This window comes from Polypterus senegalus, chromosome 4 (genome assembly GCF_016835505.1).
Source record: "Polypterus senegalus isolate Bchr_013 chromosome 4, ASM1683550v1, whole genome shotgun sequence".
NCBI classification, from domain to species: domain Eukaryota; kingdom Metazoa; phylum Chordata; class Cladistia; order Polypteriformes; family Polypteridae; genus Polypterus; species Polypterus senegalus.
The window spans coordinates 50054316-50073452 of record NC_053157.1 but is presented as its reverse complement, the minus strand read 5'-3'; the positions used below and the strand labels follow the sequence as shown (position 1 = coordinate 50073452).

The 19137-nt window shown below is 37.2% G+C and overlaps 1 protein-coding gene across 2 annotated transcripts in view; it reads right to left on the bottom strand.

Annotated features, from left to right (window-relative positions):
• Nucleotides 1-19137, bottom strand: part of naa35 (N-alpha-acetyltransferase 35, NatC auxiliary subunit) — a 96441-nt gene that overhangs the window by 21330 nt on the left and 55974 nt on the right. For both annotated transcript variants that reach the window (XM_039750599.1, XM_039750600.1), the window contains exons 14-18: nt 18623-18729; nt 18465-18531; nt 11384-11482; nt 8746-8924; nt 7682-7818 (exon numbers count right to left, since the gene is read on the bottom strand). In XM_039750599.1, coding sequence (XP_039606533.1) covers nt 7682-7818; nt 8746-8924; nt 11384-11482; nt 18465-18531; nt 18623-18729 — 589 coding nt within the window. The remainder of the gene's footprint in view (nt 1-7681; nt 7819-8745; nt 8925-11383; nt 11483-18464; nt 18532-18622; nt 18730-19137) is intronic.

Below are 19137 nucleotides of genomic sequence, written 5' to 3'. Positions count from 1 at the left end.
ATCCAAAAAAAAAATATGGTAAAGATCACATTAGCGAAACAAAAAGGAAATTAATCATCAGGACCAGGTGTAATTGAAAAATAGCGGGACAAAGTGAGGTCAGAAATAAAAAGGCAAAGAGCAGAAAACAAAGTCTTTTCGTCTTTGATCATTCAATGCACAAAACGTATATTTATACAATAATGGACCATACGCTATGAGAATCTGTGGTCCCGTAACAGTTTAAGCAACGACAAGTTTAATTTCAAAGAAAACACAATTCAGTCAGCTGTATATTTATGATCACGGAGAAGCGATGCAAATTTTAACAGGCAACAAGAAAGGTAATGTATATATTCCGCGAATAATATTAGACACCAAAGGAGATCTTGATATGCCATTTGTATTAAAATGTTTACAGTTTCCTGTGAGAATAGCTTTTGGTATGGCAATTAATAAATCACAGGGACAAACATTAGAAAAAGTCAGATTATTTTTTAGAGAAACAGAAACAATATTCACTCACAGGTAGTTATACGTTGCGTTGTCACAATATGTCTCCAAAAACGGAATCAAAATTCACTGTGATCTTTAAGAATAGGTAATTCCAAATATTGTTTTTAATGAAGCTTTAAAGTAAAAGTGCAAATAATGAAATTGAAACAATTCCAAAGAAAAAAGCTTTTAAAATTGTATATCCGATTACCCGCAAGAGACACTTTAACTTGCTTCCAGCTCTTAAAACAATGACAAGCAACAAGCAAAACACACAGCTCGCAGCAGATGATCCGACCACTTCTTCTTGCGTGCGTTCAGCCACCCTAACCTCCCATCTTCACAACATGAGCAGCAGAGACACGAAGTGGCAAAAAGGACAGCGGCTGTACAGGCTTTAAAATGATCGACGGGCAGCACAACAGCAGCTGCCCCCCCTTGACAATGTGAACAGCGTTATACGTCCTGCGAGAAAGAGATTTAACCACGCCTGGAGCCGGAAATAAAGGACAAGTATTGTTTTTTAACAACGTCACGCGAGACAAGGAAGTGAGCCATCATTTAAAACAAGTCCACGGACATCTAACCTAGCAGTTGTTGGACTGCTTTTGGCAGAATTGCATCATGTGCTCCCAGCTCTTAAAACAACGACATGTGGAAAGCAGAACCGGCAGCTCGCCAGCAGATGATCCGACGGCATCTCCTTAGTGTGCGTTCAGCTGCCCCCCCTTCATACTGCGAGCAGCGTTATACGTCCTGTGAGAAAGAGATGTCACCACGCCTGGGGCCGGAAATAAAGGACAAGTACTGTTTTTACAAATGTTTTTAAAGTAAAAGTGAAAATAATGCATATGTAACAATTCCCATGAAATATAACAATCTCTTTAAATTGTATATCTGGTAAACCAAACACAGGGGTGGGCAAGCGAAGCGAGCAGGGGGCAGAGTCCCCTCATATTAAAAAGTGTAAACTTCTGCTGTTGTACAGTTTCTGGGAGATAAATATAGCATATCTTTGCATGTCCCAGATTGTTTTCTGGAGAAAAAAAAGCAAGTGTTGCTATAACAAAATGAATTATATGATTGCTCACAAAAGCAAAAATTCATTACAACTTGTGAGGAAGTCTTTCAGAAAAAAGGTGTCAGACATGAAAGACAGTGGCAGAGCTGCTTTTCACAGTACAAATTGGCTCCTTGAATTGAATCCTAGCTGGAAGGTTGCTGAGGGTGCTAACTGATACAGAATGACTTTGAGGACCAGAAAAGCAGTACTTCTACAGTAAGTTTGGAAATGGCACTTGAGAGAGACTCTTGCTGGTTTAGGGAGTAGAGGCAACAGTTTAGCTGTGGGTCAAAAACCGGTGAGTATTGGCTCTGCCACAACAGCTATCCAAACAGCTAAAGTATGTTATGGTTTTGTTGAAATGCCAATAAATAATGTGTTCTACTGTGACAGTGCGGGTCCTGCTCCATGCTCCCTCTTTCAGTTTTGGGAGCCTCTTGAACCCAACACCATAATGTAACCGGATAAGCTAGGAGATGAGGACAAATCAAACTGGGAGCAAGGGGATGCTGTAAAAGTGTCTCGTGCTTTAATTATTAACAAAACAAATGCTCCCCAATAAAGTGCAGTGTACAAAAACAGTCCATAAAAAAATAATCCTTAAAAAACAGGTGACAAGTGGAGATTAAAATCCATGACAAATAAATCCTTTAAAACGAGGTTAAAATACTGGCTGGAAGCTGTCCTTTATAAAAACCTGGTACCTTCTCCTTTAAACTGGTGGTTCCCCCGCGTAGAATTTCGAAATGAAACCTACTTAACTTTTGTAAGTAAGCTATAAGGAATGAGCATGCCAAATTTCAGCCTTTTACCTACACAGGAAGCTGGAGAATTAGTGATGTTGGAAAGTTCAATATGGCGGCTGACAGTGGCGTCATACCACCGAAATAAGTATGCATTACATTGGTTTCGGTTAGCGCAGGGAAGCTGCCTACCAAATTTCGTGAAGATGGGGTCAGCCTTCTACCTACACAGGAAGTTGGAGAATTTGTGACGTTGGAAAGTTCAACATGGCGGCCGACAGTGGCGTCATACCATCGAAATAAGTACATACATTGGTTTCGGTTAGCGCAGGGAAGCTGCCAGCCAAATTTTGTGAAGATGGGGCCGTAAATAAGAAAGTTCAACATGGCAGATGTTGTCGACCGTTATGACCGTTAGGTGTAGAATTTCGAAATGAAACCTGCTTAACTTATGTAATTAAGCTGTTAGGAATAAGTCTGCCAAATTTCAGCCTTCTACCTACAAGGGAAGTTGGAGAATTAGTGATGAGTGAGTGAGTGAGTCAGTCAGTCAGTGAGGGCTTTTGCCTTTTATTAGTATAGATATATATACAGATCTACACACACACACACACACACACACACACACACATATATATATATATATATACACATACATATATATATATATATACACATATATATATATATATATATATATATATATATATATATATATATATGTATATATATATGTATGTGTATATGTGTATATATATATGTATGTGTATATATATATATATATATATATATGTATATGTATATACATATATATATACACATACATATATATATATATATATACACACATACATATATACACATACATATATATATATATATATATATATATATATATATATATATATATATATATATATATACATATATATATATATATATATATATATATATATATATATATATATATATATATACATATATATACATATATACATATATATATATATACATACATACATACATATCTACATATTATACATGAGATTACTTTTGAGAATGCAACGTATAGTTTTGTCCAGGAGAAAAGCAATGTTGCCTCAGATCAATGGCAACCTTTTGTAGGGTCTGTCCCTGAGACTTATTAATTGTCATCGTGAAGCAGACCCTTACTGGAAATTTGAGGCATTTGAATTGAAATGGGAGATCAGAGGGTATAACGGTGATGCGAGGAATACATTCAGAGTGTGGCGCTCTGCTGTTTTTTTTATATAAACTGTTTATTACGATTGTTATAGTTATTGTGTAGCTATTCGAGACTTACTTTACTGTTCAGGAACCCATTTCCTTTATTTAATCCGCGCCTTGAATGCTATTTTTTGTTCGTTTATTACGATTATAGATATTTATTGATTCCCTTCTTTAGCTGACTGCCTGCTCATATAAGGCGCTCTGCTGGTTTTTTGTGAAGCAGCCTTTACACAGCTTCTCCGCTGTTATATAAACGAATGACATATAAAGCCATCCTTTTTCCTTGCTGTGCCAAGGAAGCTGCCATTTTATTTAATCCATGGATTCTCCGCTGTTTTATTGTTCGTTTATTACGATAATTATAGTTCTCTTTATATATCACATTGTCAGTTCAGCACTCTGGTTGTAATATGACGAACCTGCGCAAGCTCACTCTTGAGAATGCAACGTATAGTTGTCCAGGAGAAAAGCAATCTTGCCTGAAATCAATGGCAACCTTTTGAAGGGTCTGTCCCTGAGACTTATTACTTGTCATCGCGCAGCAGAGCCTTACTGGAAATTGGAGGCATCTGAATTAAAAAGGGAGATCAGAGGGTATAAAGGGGATGCGAGGAATACATTGAGTGTGGAGAAACTCTAGAGACAGCGTGTGTATTAACTTGTGGATTTTTCTGTGAGTATTTGGTGGCAGCGTGACGAAGTTGCTTCTGCAAGACCGCGTTAGCTGTGGAGCTCAGCTCGGAGCATATTCTTTTCCTACCTTGTCAATTGTGTAATGCGTTTTTTGAACAGGTTTGATGCATGGAAGTGATCACTTGTACTGCGTTCAGTCAGTTCACATGAGCTGCTCCCTTGTGTGATGTTGCAATGTCCACGGCTTTATTTAATGTTAGCTAAGACCCGGCACTTAAAAGTTTCTTGCTACAGCAATTTTAACTCCGTTACAAAGTGATCCAAAGTCTCGTTTATACCTCGTGTCTTCTCATTAAACTTGTATCTCGCGAATAAAGTATTCAGCATTTTTCTTCAGCGCGCTTTGGGAGCTGTTCCTTCTTTTCTACGTACTGCGGTCACAGTCAGTTCGCGTGATTACATGGGAGGAGTGATGATGTCACACGCAGCTCCGTCCCCCACAGCCATCGAGCTAAAGTCCATTACAGTATATGGAGGAAAATAGGTTCCAGTTATGACCATTACGCGCAGAATTTCTGAAAATTTCTGGAAATTGAAACCTGGACCAACTTTTGTAAGTAAGCTGTAAGGAATGAGCCTGCCAAATTTCAGCCTTCTACCTACACGGGAAGTTGCAGAATTAGTGATGAGTGAGTGAGTGAGTAAGGGCTTTGCCTTTTATTAGTATAGATGACAAAATGTTAACATGAGGTGTATAATGTGAGAAGACTGAAGTCCAAATATCAAAAAAACAGTTTTACAAAAGGTAAAAGTATAAAAAAACAAGTGCACTTTTATTCAAGAACTAGACATTAAGCCTGTTACAATAACGGGCATGAGAACAGTAGTGCATAAACTTTAGTAGGAACAGTCTATATTAAATGGCAAGGAACATTGACCTCATTCTGTTTCTTGTCTTAATTTTTTTTTTTGTCAAAAATATTTTTGCAAGAAGCCTAATGTAAAATAATAATAAAAATAAAATAGAAATGTATATGACAGTAATATTATACAGTAAGTATAGTTAATATTGTCTTAGTGTAAAACTTTGTAACAATCTGTAAGACACAATATCTGAAGAAGATATTTAGGAAAAAATTTCTATATTTTTACCTTATGAAATGTTTCTATAAAATTTCATTACAGACAACATTTCTTGTAAATATTCTGTCTGAGTTTGGCAACAGTTTGCCTTGATCAGGACCATCTACAACCTTGACAACAACATCTGGAAAACTTCTAACTCTTGATAATGCAATATATAACTGACCGTGTCTGAATACTGGTTCTGGCAAGTAAATGCCAACTTTTTCTAAGGTTTGCTCTTCTGAGCCTTTCTCTTTTAGCGTTTTTCTGACGGTCATTTTCTTTTTCTTAAATCGATCTATTTGCTCACATTTTTCTTTGTCTTTCAGCCTTTCTTTTGTTGATGTTTACTTGCTGAGCTGACCGTTCTTCCAGGAAATGTTGCTTATATAGGATTTGATTGTCGGTGTCTTTTGTCCTACTTGACGTGTCCTTTTTTTTGGGTGGCATGTTGTTAGTAGACACGTCCGTAATATTTTCTCTCGCAGTAATACTGGTTTTTATTTCTGTAAAATGCCTGTAATTTTCTCTGACAGTAATACTGTCTTTGTTGTCCGTAATGACTTTAATTTTCTGTCAAAACATTGGGCAATCAGCAGTGTGTCCCCAGCAACTGATTTAATGGGTGGCGTGTAGCTGATAATTGTGCCCGTGGGGTCTCCCCAGCAAGTACTATTTAGTTCCCCAGCAAGTATTTTAATCTGTGCTGGCGTGCAGCTGATTATTGTATGTGTGGCGTCTCCCCAGCAACGGATTTTATGTGCGCGGTTGCGACTACCCAATCAGCACTCTCCCAAGCAATGTTGTCCTTTATTGCTTTTCATGCACGGCCGTGGCAAGGCCATTCACTGTGTGTCCAGCTTCCAGTGTGTGTGCTTTATTTACTTATCATGCGCGGCAGCGGCTAGGCCATTCACTGTGTGCCCAGCTTCCAGTGTGTGTGCGTCCACGGTGCCATGTGCATGGGCGGGGCACAGCGCGTTGCACGGCGCGGCCCGCGCATGCACACTTCATCAGAATACACACACACATGGACACCTGGACGCACACAGGGGTTTTATTAAAGAGGATATAACCGAAGAAAAAGAAATTGGGTTAGGGGACGAGGCTGGCATGTTCGCTTGGCGGGTGCAGAGGTAAGAATGGCTGTCTCATAATCAATAGATTGTGGGTTTGATTCCGGGTCCTTCCTGTATTGACCGTTTTGATTAGTGAGCTGCTCTTATTGTTACTATTCTAGACTAAAAACATATAGCGCATTTGATTTGAGTCTGTAACCGCTGGTGTAAATTTATGGTACTTGTAAAGGTTAGCATATTTTTTATTATTCAGTTTCATTCTCTCAAGTCACGGTCACACTCCTCCCATTCTGACACTGTTAGCTTTCAAATAAAGATGTGGTATAATAGAGGTGAACTCAGATGACGATGAGGGTTCTACATCGGAGAAAGGGAACAGAATGCCTCCCCACAAGATACGTCCACTCACACATAAAAACAATGCAGCTGCACCAGACAGAAAGGCGAAAGCTGGCACTGTTTTTAATGCAGCAAGTGGTTGGGTGTCATCCTGTTAATGAATTTGCCAAACACATATCCTTCAATGCAGGGCCTACAGAGTTCACCAAGGTATCTTGCAAAGTTCCGTTTGTAATTATGTTTTTTGATGGTTGGGCCACATCCAATGCTGTTTACCTATATTTATATACTTATCTTACAACAGCGTAAAGTCAGAAGTAAACTGCAGAGCTTCATGTGTTTGAACATGATTGAGAGAATAAAACTGGGAAAAAAAAAATAAATAAATAAAACACTATCCTTTATAAGTACCATAACTTTACACTGGCTGTTACAGACTCAAATCAAATGTATGTATTCATTCTATAATATTAACAATAAGAGCACCTCACTACTGAAAATGGTAAATGCAGGAAGGACCCAGAATTGGACTCGCAATCCCTTGATTATGAGACAGCAGTTCTTAGCTCTGCACCAGCCAAGCAGAGCCTTTACCTAGGAGAACTTCAGCTGCATTGGTAGGGAATGGGATATTAGGCTGCTTGTGCTGATTGACACATTTGCAAAACAAAGATGCTGATGAGGAGGTGTGAAGGAATTTAAGGTGGCCTGGGATTACGACTTTTTTCGTAGGCTTCAGGGATTCAAGTGTTAATCATATATTGACTTATGCAAGGATCAATGGATAGAATTACTAAGAACTTACAAGTGCAATAAACTTTTTTCCAATATGCTACAATATAGTACATGGGAAAAAAAATGATATTTTGCCAAACAATACTATTTTCATAGCTTATACTGCCTGTATATCCTTAAAATACAAAACATTTTTTAAAAATAACAATACAAGTTCAAGTATGTCTGATCATAATTACCCTTTTTCTTTTTCTTTGACTTCTTACTACTACGGCCTTTCTGCTGTTCTTCCATGATCCTCTCCTCAGCCATCTGGGAGCTGTCAGCACGGCTAAGTGTTGACATCAACCAGGCATATAGAAATTCAGAAAGGTACCTGAAAAGAAAGAAATTTGGGGGAATTTGTACATAGGCAAATAGCTGTTAATTTCTTCTCACTAAAGACTGACATAGTTAAAAAAAAAAAACAAAAAAAAAACATAAAACATTTATCATGAAACAACACAAAATAATGAATAGAAGCAATTCAAATAGCATCTAAAATTGAAGATGTTATGGATTTTACAGTTATACAGTATAATATAATATACAATCTAACTAAAAAAAATTGTTAAAGATTGAGACTCTGTAACAGAGATGGACCAATCTCACTGAGAAGGGTGTACTACAAATAATGTCATGGATGCCAAAGTATTCAAAGGTAAACAATAGATTCAATAAATAAATAGTAGGGTTGAATAAACACAAGAGAACACAAAGCAGGTAACAGAGAATAAATAATAAGCCATGTTCCTTCTTAAGGAATGACTAAAGTGGTCCAAGTCCTCATTGGCCTAGTGGGGGATGGGAAACACAAAACAGTCCTCCCAGATACGACTTCTATGGGATGTAAACATACTTCACGGCAAACTTCATCTCGTGCCTGTTGAACTTTTTGTTTTTCCTTCATTCTAATAAAAATCTGATCACAAAAATGCAAGTTCGATAAGATTAAACTTGGGAACAGTGCTTGTCCAGTTTAAAAATGTCCATGTAACAGCAGTTTATGCTAAATTCGGAGTGGATCAAAAATAAACATGCTGATCTTGTACAGTTTTACATGTTTGAATTTTACTGCACAGTCCCAACACTAGCACTTTAAACTATTTACTGTACTGCTGAAAGATTTTGAACCAGTAAGGTAGCTGATAGTAATGAAGATTTCACTTTGAGTTTGACAAGTGAAGCTAAAATTTGCTATATAGCATAACTCATATTATTTAAGCAATTTGCCAAAAAGAATCATACTATAATGAAATCATACCAGTAAATATAATAATATTCATGCATGCTATAGAGCTCTAATTCAAATCCACTCAGAAGGTACTGGATCATGATCCGCAGATTATGGTAAAGAACCCAGGTTCCCAAACATGCCAGGTGTTGTCTCTGTGGCTCTTGCTTCATAAGCATACTGTGAAGAGCAGCATCTACTTTTTCTGCCTGGAAAAATATATTTATGGATATTGAGTTACAGTGAGCCCCACATTTTAAAAATACTGATAATTTTAAAAGAACTGTACATTGTCAGGAGTGCTGGATCAATGATTGTTAAACTTGTGATTATGATAAATACAGCTGATAAATTAAAATTGCATAGTGTTAGTCTTTTGGAAGAATGGTTTTAATATTTACAAGTTTGATCTTTCACAGTGATTATTTATTTTAATTATTACAACATCTGAATATGGCATTACAACAGGGGTGCCCAATGCGTCAAATCGCGATCGACAGGTAGATCGTGTTGCATTAAAAACATTTTTTTTTAAATGTTAGTCTATCATATATCCTCCCTATGGCATTTGCCACTTGACTGACACACAGAACAGCCAGTCTGAGATCCCTTTTCTTCTAACACATAGGTCATCCCACACACACACGATCAAACGCGCAAGCTACTGCAAACCTCCGGCTATCTAAGTGATCAAGTTAGCCTTCCAATTTATATCGACTAAAGAAGGGAATTAAAAAAAAAATGTTTTTTATGGGCTGGATGTGGAAATGGAAGAAGATTTTTTTCTCTCACAATGTCACAATCGAAGTGCGTTTGTCTGATTTGTCAATCTATCATTGCTATTCCAAAGGATGAAAATGTGGAAAGACACTTTTGAACTGTTCATAAAAACTATGAAACGGACTTCCTTCCGAAAAGCGATCTGAGAAAGAGAAAGGAGAGGGAACTAAAATCGCAGTTAATCGGACAGCCGTCATTTTTCACTCGGCTGAGTTAAAAAGCAAAGGCAGACACACCGAAGCATTGTTCTGGGTGAGTCATTCGATCATTAAGCATGAGAAGTCCTTCCAAGATGGAGAGATGATAAAAAATGCCTTCGTTGAGGCAGATGGCTAGAGAGAAATTCCTGCTGGGATTTCAAGACCCCTGGCCGGAGAAAAAGGAGTTTCTCCTTGTCATTAAACATGCAGAATACAAGCAACTTAATAACGATCAATGGCCGCTAGTCTTGGCATTTTTTTCCCCCGATCTGACCAACATGTTGAATGAGCTTAATTTACAGCTGCAAGGAAAAGAGAAAACCATGGTCAATATGATTAGCCCAGTTAAAGCTTTCAAACAAAAAATGCAACATCTGTCCTCAAAGCTGCAGCGCCTTGATTTGGGGAACATCCAAAACCTCGCGTCAGAAATGGAGACGCAACGGAAGTCGAGTGTTCAACTTGACAGCATACGCTATAGAGCAGCTAGAAAATTGTCTGTCAGACTTTATCTAATGGAAAAAAAGTAACGATTTGAGTGTTGCCCAATGTAGCAGAGTAAGAGTAGCGTTTCTTCTTCACAAATGTATTCAAGTAAAAGTAAAAAGTATGGTGCAATAAAACTACTCTTAGAAGTACAATTTTTTTTAAAAAGTTAGATCATTTTGACCTGGTCATTTTAATAGTAGCTCGCAAGCCTAAAAAGTGTGGGCACCCCTGCATTACAACAAAGAACAACTATGGAATGAAAAGATAGAAAAAATCTGAAACCACAATCTGTTCAGGTGAACACCAATAAACAGTATCTGCACCATAAAATTGCTTTGGCATGATACTTTTTTATAACAAAATACAGACATCTATCAAATATATATTATAATCTAAAAATACAAGTTTTCTTTATTATAATACAAAACAAGAAAAAAAATTAACAGAAACAACAGAAGACTGATATGCAATTAAAAAATAAATGTTAATTTACCAAAACACTTGGCACACTAGTGTCTTTTAGAGCAATGTTCTTCTATGCTCCTGGTAGCGTTTATTTAGAGAGAGCCTCCCTCTGAAAAATGACACCACAACCCAGGCCTACATATGCATTATAGGAATTACAAAACTCATAATTCTGTCTAGGATCAATCTTTAGGAAATGTTATAAAATGTGCTTCAAACCCAAAATCTACCCTACTGGCTGTTCCTATAATGTGACATACACAGCCTACTCAGACACATGCTGAAGAAGGAATTTAGAGCAGTCTTACTATGTGTGTCTACAAAATGCAAGTTGAAAAATGGAAGACAATTGCAAAGAACATTAGGCGACTGCATATGTAAAACAGAACCAAAGAGTTGACTCTAGCAATAAAAATGAGCTCTTTCAATGTGGAATATTACTGCAATGATAGGAAGTTTGAAAAGATGAGGCTCAAAACCTCAGCAATGGAGGCTAACAAAGAAAAACAAATTTTAGACAGTCTCATTGAGAATATGACACATTCATCTATACAGTTATGGTTTTCTTGTGGAAGCAATTATTTTGCTTGCTGAGGTGTAAATAGGAACACCCCCCATTATTAAATATTTTAGGCACATTCTTTAGTAATGACTGCAGAGGAGGCTCTAAGACAACAACTACTATCAAAATGGCCAAAAGAGCTTATAATAAATCTAAGTATTGATGATCTCACCTCATCTTGTAGAGTGGTAAATTCTTCTAAAATATGGCCTAGTTTATCTCTTTGCCGTGCCCGATTATGTCCATGTATCTGGATCAAACTACAGAATGGCTAAAGAAGCAGAATTAAAATACATGTGCAAAAAAATATTTTTATTTTATAACTACAGTAAATACTAAACAATGCAGAATTTTATGACCATCAAGAATGCAATAAAAAATGTATACATTTTAAAAATTAAAGACTCATTAGGAATACATTTCAAAATTTTTGACTTTCTTATTGTCACTAATACAAAGTCATTAAGTGCATAAGGATGGCTACAATATGTTAAATTTAAATATTAATCTACTATTTTAATTTTTATTTGGTAACACTTTATATTAGGCACAATTAGTGAAAGAAATGCTTCTATTGGTCTTAATACTTACAAGGCTATTAAACATTAGTAAAGCAATTATTTATGTACAAATATTATATATATATATATATATATATATATATATATATATATATATATATATATATATATATATATATATATAGGAGAGAGATTAGGTTACCAAAAACTGAAAAATAATGCAAGTTATACAGAAAGGCCTCTTTTAGGGAGCTAGAAATGGGCTCACAATATGCAGCCACACACAATTATTTTATAAACAATTTATTTTTTTTATTAACCTGCCAATTAACTTCGTTGAATAACTGAAGTAGGCAAATTGATGTGTGCTGTATTTGAAAATTTATTGAATAATATATATATATATATATATATATATATATATATATATATATATATAGATATAGATATAGATATAGAGAGAGAGAGAGAGAGAGAAAATTTGAGAACATAAGGATTTGAAGCAAACACGATTTAAAAAAGACAAAGAAGACGGTTAACATTAAAATATTTAAGCAAAAAAGGCCTAAAAGTAAATAAGAATATTTTAAAATTAATAACGGAATTATTAACATAACTTGGTATCTGCAGTCCAGCTTGTAACAGGACCAAATAACTAGGCTTTTGGATTCTTTTAGAGCTAAATGTTATTATGAATCCACTGTAAGACTCATTCCATATGTATTTTTTAAGAATACATCTTAAATTGAGAAAGATGTTATTTATAGAAATCAGGAATATATCTGCTAGGCATTTTTAGCATAAAGCTACTTAATGAGGTTTGTAATGTATAAATTATACAAACTTAAAATCACATTGATGGAGAGAAGCAACTCTTATCTCTTGAAGAGTGATGCAAAACCAAAAGTCTATAATTTTGCAGCTGCTAAGCATTAAATATATATATTAAGTTTTCAGTAACAGTTAATTTTGCATTGTAGACTAAAGTACATCTTCACACTTTATTCTGAAGGGACTGCAACTACAGAACAAGCATTTTTTTTATTCCTAATATCATAGCCTTAAATATGTATTACTTATTAAAAAAAAGTGACAAGCAGCACTGACAATAAACACATAGATAAATTCATTTTAAATTCCTGATGTTGACTGGCAATTTTTCATTTTTTCAAAAGTAACCTGCTAAATATCTTAATCAGTAACTTTGCATTACTGCAATATTAAATCAAAAATCCGGTGCAGCATAAAAATGTGTACACTGTAAACAGTCCTACTGTAAAAAATATTGTTTGTTTCAGAAATAGGAAGTGAAGTGAAAAATTGGGAGGAAGCCTTCACACCACAAAGCACTTAACAGGCATCATTCAGTACAAACTAACTTTCAGTTTGGATCAACTGCACTAGGCTAAAAACATACACTTTCCTAAGTCAGCCTGACTGTTCATTGAATGTGATTTATTTACAATTTAATGATTATAAAGTTATATCTAGGAATTTTCTCTAAACATAGGTCCACTTTATAAAGGATGTTATTGCTGCTCAATTTTGACATAATTTACTGCTAATAAGTTGTTTTCTTTCAGATCGATGGCATGACAGTCAAACAGTTACAAGTTGCTGGCCATGGCATAGATATCTGGTAAAGGATTACAATTCAGCTCTACCTGTAATAAAAATAGCAAGTGCATCATATTTCTCTAGCCTGGGTCTGGAAACACTATTTTACTTTAGTGCACTCGTGTACAATAAGCAGGACAACTGACAAGTGCAATTAGCAGACAATTTACCTGTTCTGTCCAAAGAAATACCATGGCTCTAACTTTACTTCCAATGCTAATCACAAGCAAGAATTTCTCAAGTTAAGCTACTTCACAACACTAGAAGAACTATTGTTGAACAGCTAAGTAAATGGAAGCGAGTTATTTATGGTACTGTTGACAAGTCCCGTGCTATACATACTTCAGCATGCTTTCTCTTCAGGTGTTCATGTATTGAGCTAGTGCTGTTGTGAAACACCATCTTTTTTTACACAACAAACAACACCATTTTTTCCTGGATAGTTGGCTGAAATAACCCATACCTACACAAACACATATAAAAGGCAAATTTTGTCATGTTATTTGAAAGCACCTTCTTTCACTGAATGCAGTGCAGTTGCCGCCATGATTAGGCTGCTCAAAATCAGTACAGAGAGTTGTAGCATACTGGCATATAATGTACGGGAGGGAGAGGGACACTTAGTCATTTAAAAAAATACAATTCAATTAAAAATTTTTGTTGGTTAGTCAATTATATTGAATGATCTTGGTAGCCTTAAAATAATGCTTCAGAGGATACTGCAATACAGTTTGTTCTAGCACAGTTTTTGTACAGATTGAAGGTTTGTAAGTAATTAACAAATGCACTTGTTTGCATGAAGTTTTTACCACTCACCTCTGAACCATTTCAGGTTATTCACTGGAACTGATAAAATGTCCAATAAAAACTGAAAAAATGGAAGTGCGTGTGTGTTTATGTGTACATATATATGTGTATATACACATACACATACATACATTCACATAAACACACACCCACCCACATGCTAGCTATGTTAAATGGCTTTGCCCAGGAAACATAAGACAATGGGCCTCGGTGTAACTGTCACTTCTGCAGTGGCCCTTTTTTGCATTAGGGGCAGCCCCACTTTCCCCTTCTCGGTGCTCAGCAGGAAAGGGAAAAAAAAAAACAAAAAAAAAAAACAGCTCACTTGCTGCAGGATTATTGCCAACAAAAATATGCGTTGGCTAATTTTCTTTTTGAGATTTTGGTGTGTTTAATTTTTCTATCATGGAAGTTGCTCCTTTGATATATTGAAATGTTCTTTCTTAGTGGATACCTAGTGTCCTAGGTGTACCATCCTGCCAAATTTCAGCATTTTAACTAGACTAGAACTAGTTTTATTGTTGATAAATATGTAAACTTTGCATTATATATACTACTAGCCAACCCGCAGTGTACTATACGCCGCATAATCAGGCCGGTTTTTTAATGATTTTTAAGCACAGGGAGAAAATTAACATTTGAAAAATCGGTAATGTAATAAAATCAGCAAGAAAAGCAACATTGTAACAATGCACGGAACGAACCAACACACAATCGTCCGTGACTGAAAACTGGTGGACCGTCCTCGCGCCTTCGCCTGCCAGACGGAGGGATGGGGGTGCACAGCGCGGAGTGTGGAACGGGAGGAGAGTAGAAGGACGTCCATTTAGCTCCGTCCGTCATGCTAGTCTGCTGATTTCTCCTTCAGTATGCACTGCCCGCTCATTTGCCCACCTCCAACTTGTCACTTGAGTCGTCGTCTTTACACAGTCTAGATGTACCTGTGACTGACGTAGACTTTTCATTGCTCTGTGCGGTTTTGACTGCTTTTCTATATATAATCCACCAAGACACCCGACCATGGTAGTAGCGAGGTGGGAGGGGGGTGTGTACAAAGGGTTGGGACGCAACCAGTGGGAGCGTATGAGTCGCACTTAGTGGGAATTCCACGGTTTGCAGCCTGAATGGGGTTCAACGGCTTACCCACGCCGGGTAGACACACGCTCAATGTCATGCATAATTATTTATTGAATGCTAAACACTTCTGGAAAGACGGTTGTCTAAAACGGGTTGGTGTGAGAATACAACAGTAAGCGAATGAAAAGATGGAACTCTGGAGAGAGCAAAATACAACACAATAGTGAACCCGCGGCATAACAAACGCCGCATAATTATTTTTTGATGGTTGAACACTTCTGGAAAGACACAGTTTTGAGGATACAACAGAAAGTGAATGAAAAGATGGAACTATAGACTTTTCATTGCTCTGTGCGGTTTTGGCTGCCTTTCTATATATAATCCGCCAAGACACCTGACCACGGTAGCAGCTTGGGGTGTGTACAAAGTGCAGGAGCATCTAAGAAGACGCATGTTTGTCGCGGATGCGAATTGTTGTATGTAGCGTGTAAAACAGTTTGCTATGGTGCACGCGGTCGTGCGTCGTAACCGAAAACTCGGTTTTTAAAGACTGCTTACTTCATTGTGTTTTAACCTCAGTTGTAAAGGAATGTTTTAAGGACCCCATGGGATACCGCTCGGTTTTGGCTGCTTTTCTATATATAATCCACCAAGATACCCGACCACGGTAGGAAGGGGGTGTGCACAAATGGTAGGGACGTAATGAGTGGGAGTGTATGAGTCACACTTAGTGGGAATTCCACGGCTTGCAGCCTGAATGGGGTTCAATGGCTTACCCATGCCTCTCTGCGCTGGGTTGACACACGGTCAATCTCATGCATAATTATTTATTGAATGCTAAGCACTTCTGGAAAGACAGGGATGTCTAAAATGGGTTGGTGTGAGAATACAACAGTAAGTGAATGAAAAGATGGAACTCTGGAGAAAGCAAAATACAACACAATAGTGAACCTGCGGCATAACAAATGCCGCGTGGCTCAGACGTGCATGTGGACTCTTACCACAGACAAAAGGGAGTAACTGGGTGGTCGGTGAGTTTTTGCGTCCGGGCAAATGGGCAGGCAGTGTGAATGCCAAGAGAGCGAGGGTAGACGCCGGCCGGTGAAAAAGGAGTGTTGGTGGGCAGGAAAATGTCTTCCGTGTTCCTGCAGGAACATCTAAGAAGACGCATGTTTGCCGCGGAAATGAATAGCTGTATGTAGCGTGTAAAACAGTTTGCTATGCTGCATGCGGTCGTGCGTCGTAACCGAAAAGTTGTTTTTTAAAGACTACTTACTTCATTGTGCTTTAACCTCAGTTGAAAAGGATTGTTTTAAGGATCCCATGGGATACCTCTCGCAAACCATTTCACACGCTGCATATGGCGATTCACCTCCACGAGAAACATGCCTCTATGAACAGTCAACGTAGCTCGGAGGTGCATGACATGCACATGACATTAACCTGACCTGCACTGCATGTGGCCTCTACGACAGAGGAATATAAATGATGCCATTTTTTCTGTGTCGTCGCGACCGAGTTGGTGGGCGTGACCCTGCAAGTTGTCGTCGTATCCAATGGTCTTGGAGTTGGTGGGCGTGGCTACTTCCTGCGTGCGCCATAGGTGTTTCACTTGTCGACGGCTTAGTGAATCCACGCCCCTTCCGCCGTGCTTTTCATGGTTCTCTTGCCTTAGTGAATTATATATATATATATATATATAGATACTGTCAAACACGTGCGTTTCTTTGACAACTTCAGGAACTTTCTATTAGTAACTCATCCAAAGCCATGAGTTAGTGCTGTCACTTACTATTCCTTCTCTTCGTTTATCCTTAGACCTGAAAGTCATCAGCGTGAGGAGCCATGACATCACTTCTGGTTCAAGGGACTTGACTGACCACTTCTACCTAGGAGGCTTTAGATATAGCACAACCACTGCAACTCTGCAGTCGACTTGCGTTTGGATAAATGAATCATGTTAAGACATCTTTTTTCAACTCTTTTTCTTTAAAGGGAGTTCGCCTTTGAAGTGCCCCAAATCTTTATCTTGTCTCTTGTACAAGTATTTACAGTGGCATAGTCAGCAGCATTCCAACTGAAATCCATTGGGCTTCACAGCAGTAGTGGTAGCTCTGTCAGCACAGCTCCAGGAGCTGGCGGTTCAAGTCACCAACCAGCAGGCTCACTTCGAGGAGTCGGAAGCACAATGTAGGCCTTGGGAGGTTTTGTAAAAAGAATGGGTGTTTGGCTTGTCCCAGGTACTCGTGCCACTTCATCCTAAAGATGACTATGAAGCATACCTCCTTAGTTTTGAAAGGACCGTGGCATGATACCTTTAGTATCAGGCCATCTGGGCACACATCCTCGCTCCTCTTCTGACAGGGTAGGTGCAGAAAGCCTACCCAATCAGTGGAGCTAATTATGACCACAACAGAGCAGACTGCCTGGAACCATGAAAATCTAAAAGGAAGAAATCCTGTCGACTATGCCGTTGTAAATACAAGAGATGAGAAAATATAAAAGATTTGGGGCACTTTGAAGGAGAACCCTGGATGTAAAAGAAAAATAAAGTTGACAAATGCCATCTGAACATAATTGGTCTTTGCATACATGAGTTTGTTGACTTCCGGGTTAAAGCAGTAGTGCTCTATCTAAAGCCTAGTCAAAACGCACAGGGTCAAGTCCCTGAAGCCCGAAGTCATGTCATGGCTCCTTGTGCAAATGATCTTCAGGTCTGAAGATAAAAGGTCAGAAAAGGGAGTAAGTGACAGCTTTAACCCATAGTTTGTGGTGGACAATACTAACAGGACAGCTGGAAAACTGTCTCTCAAACACACGTGTGAGAATATATATATATCATCAATATAAATATTGATATCTATCAAAAATCTTGGTGGGGATTTTATATATATATATATATATATATATATATATATATATATATATATATATATATATATATATATATATATATATATATATATATATATATATATATATATATATATATATACATACCCCACCAAGATTTTTGATAGATATCAATATTTATATTGATGATGCATTTGCCCAACTATTCCAGATAGTCTATTGCACCTTGAGTTTCATACAACAAAAAATATTACTTTCTCCATAAAGCTATAACAATCATTAGATTGTTAAGAATGATGCAAAAAATTTGACTTCATAATTACATAGAGCAATATCAAATTTCAATACTAAAACACAAAAAAAAGAGACATTGCTTACCCGTACAGAGTGTGTAACAAATGAATCTATATAATCCTTTGCTTGATGACTGTTGTACAAACAGCATCTAAATAGCACATGAAATTTCAAGTTATTAGTTCTATTTGACAGATCTCAAATAAGTTATATCAAAGTAACTGTAGAATACATTGACTTACTTTGTTGACAAAACAGGGGGACTCACAAAGTTTCTTAAAGCATCTTTAATCATGTCCTGCATTAAATGTGTTCCAAAAACCTTTTTGTTATCCATTAGGAAAGTAGTCTAAAAAGATAAAACAAATCTTACTTTTCTCCAGAAATGTGCAGGTCTGAGGAAGTGATTTAATTGACCTTTAAAAGTGCATCATCACTGTTCATGCAAGGTTGTATATGGAAGCCGTGAACCACATAATGAAAAAAAAATTATGGGATATCCCTTATCTTGGACATACATGAAAATATCTCATATGTAAGGGATACTTTCACATGCATAAGAGATGTTTTCACTTACATACAGGATACTTTTACCTGCGTACGAGATAAACATGGATCTAAAAAATTACAATGGTGCAACTCTGGGCATCGTGAAAACATCTTGTATGTACATGAACGTAACCTATATGTAAAGGATATTTTCCAAATACGTATGGGATAGGGGTTACTACGAATTTTTGTTTTGCTGTGTGGTTCA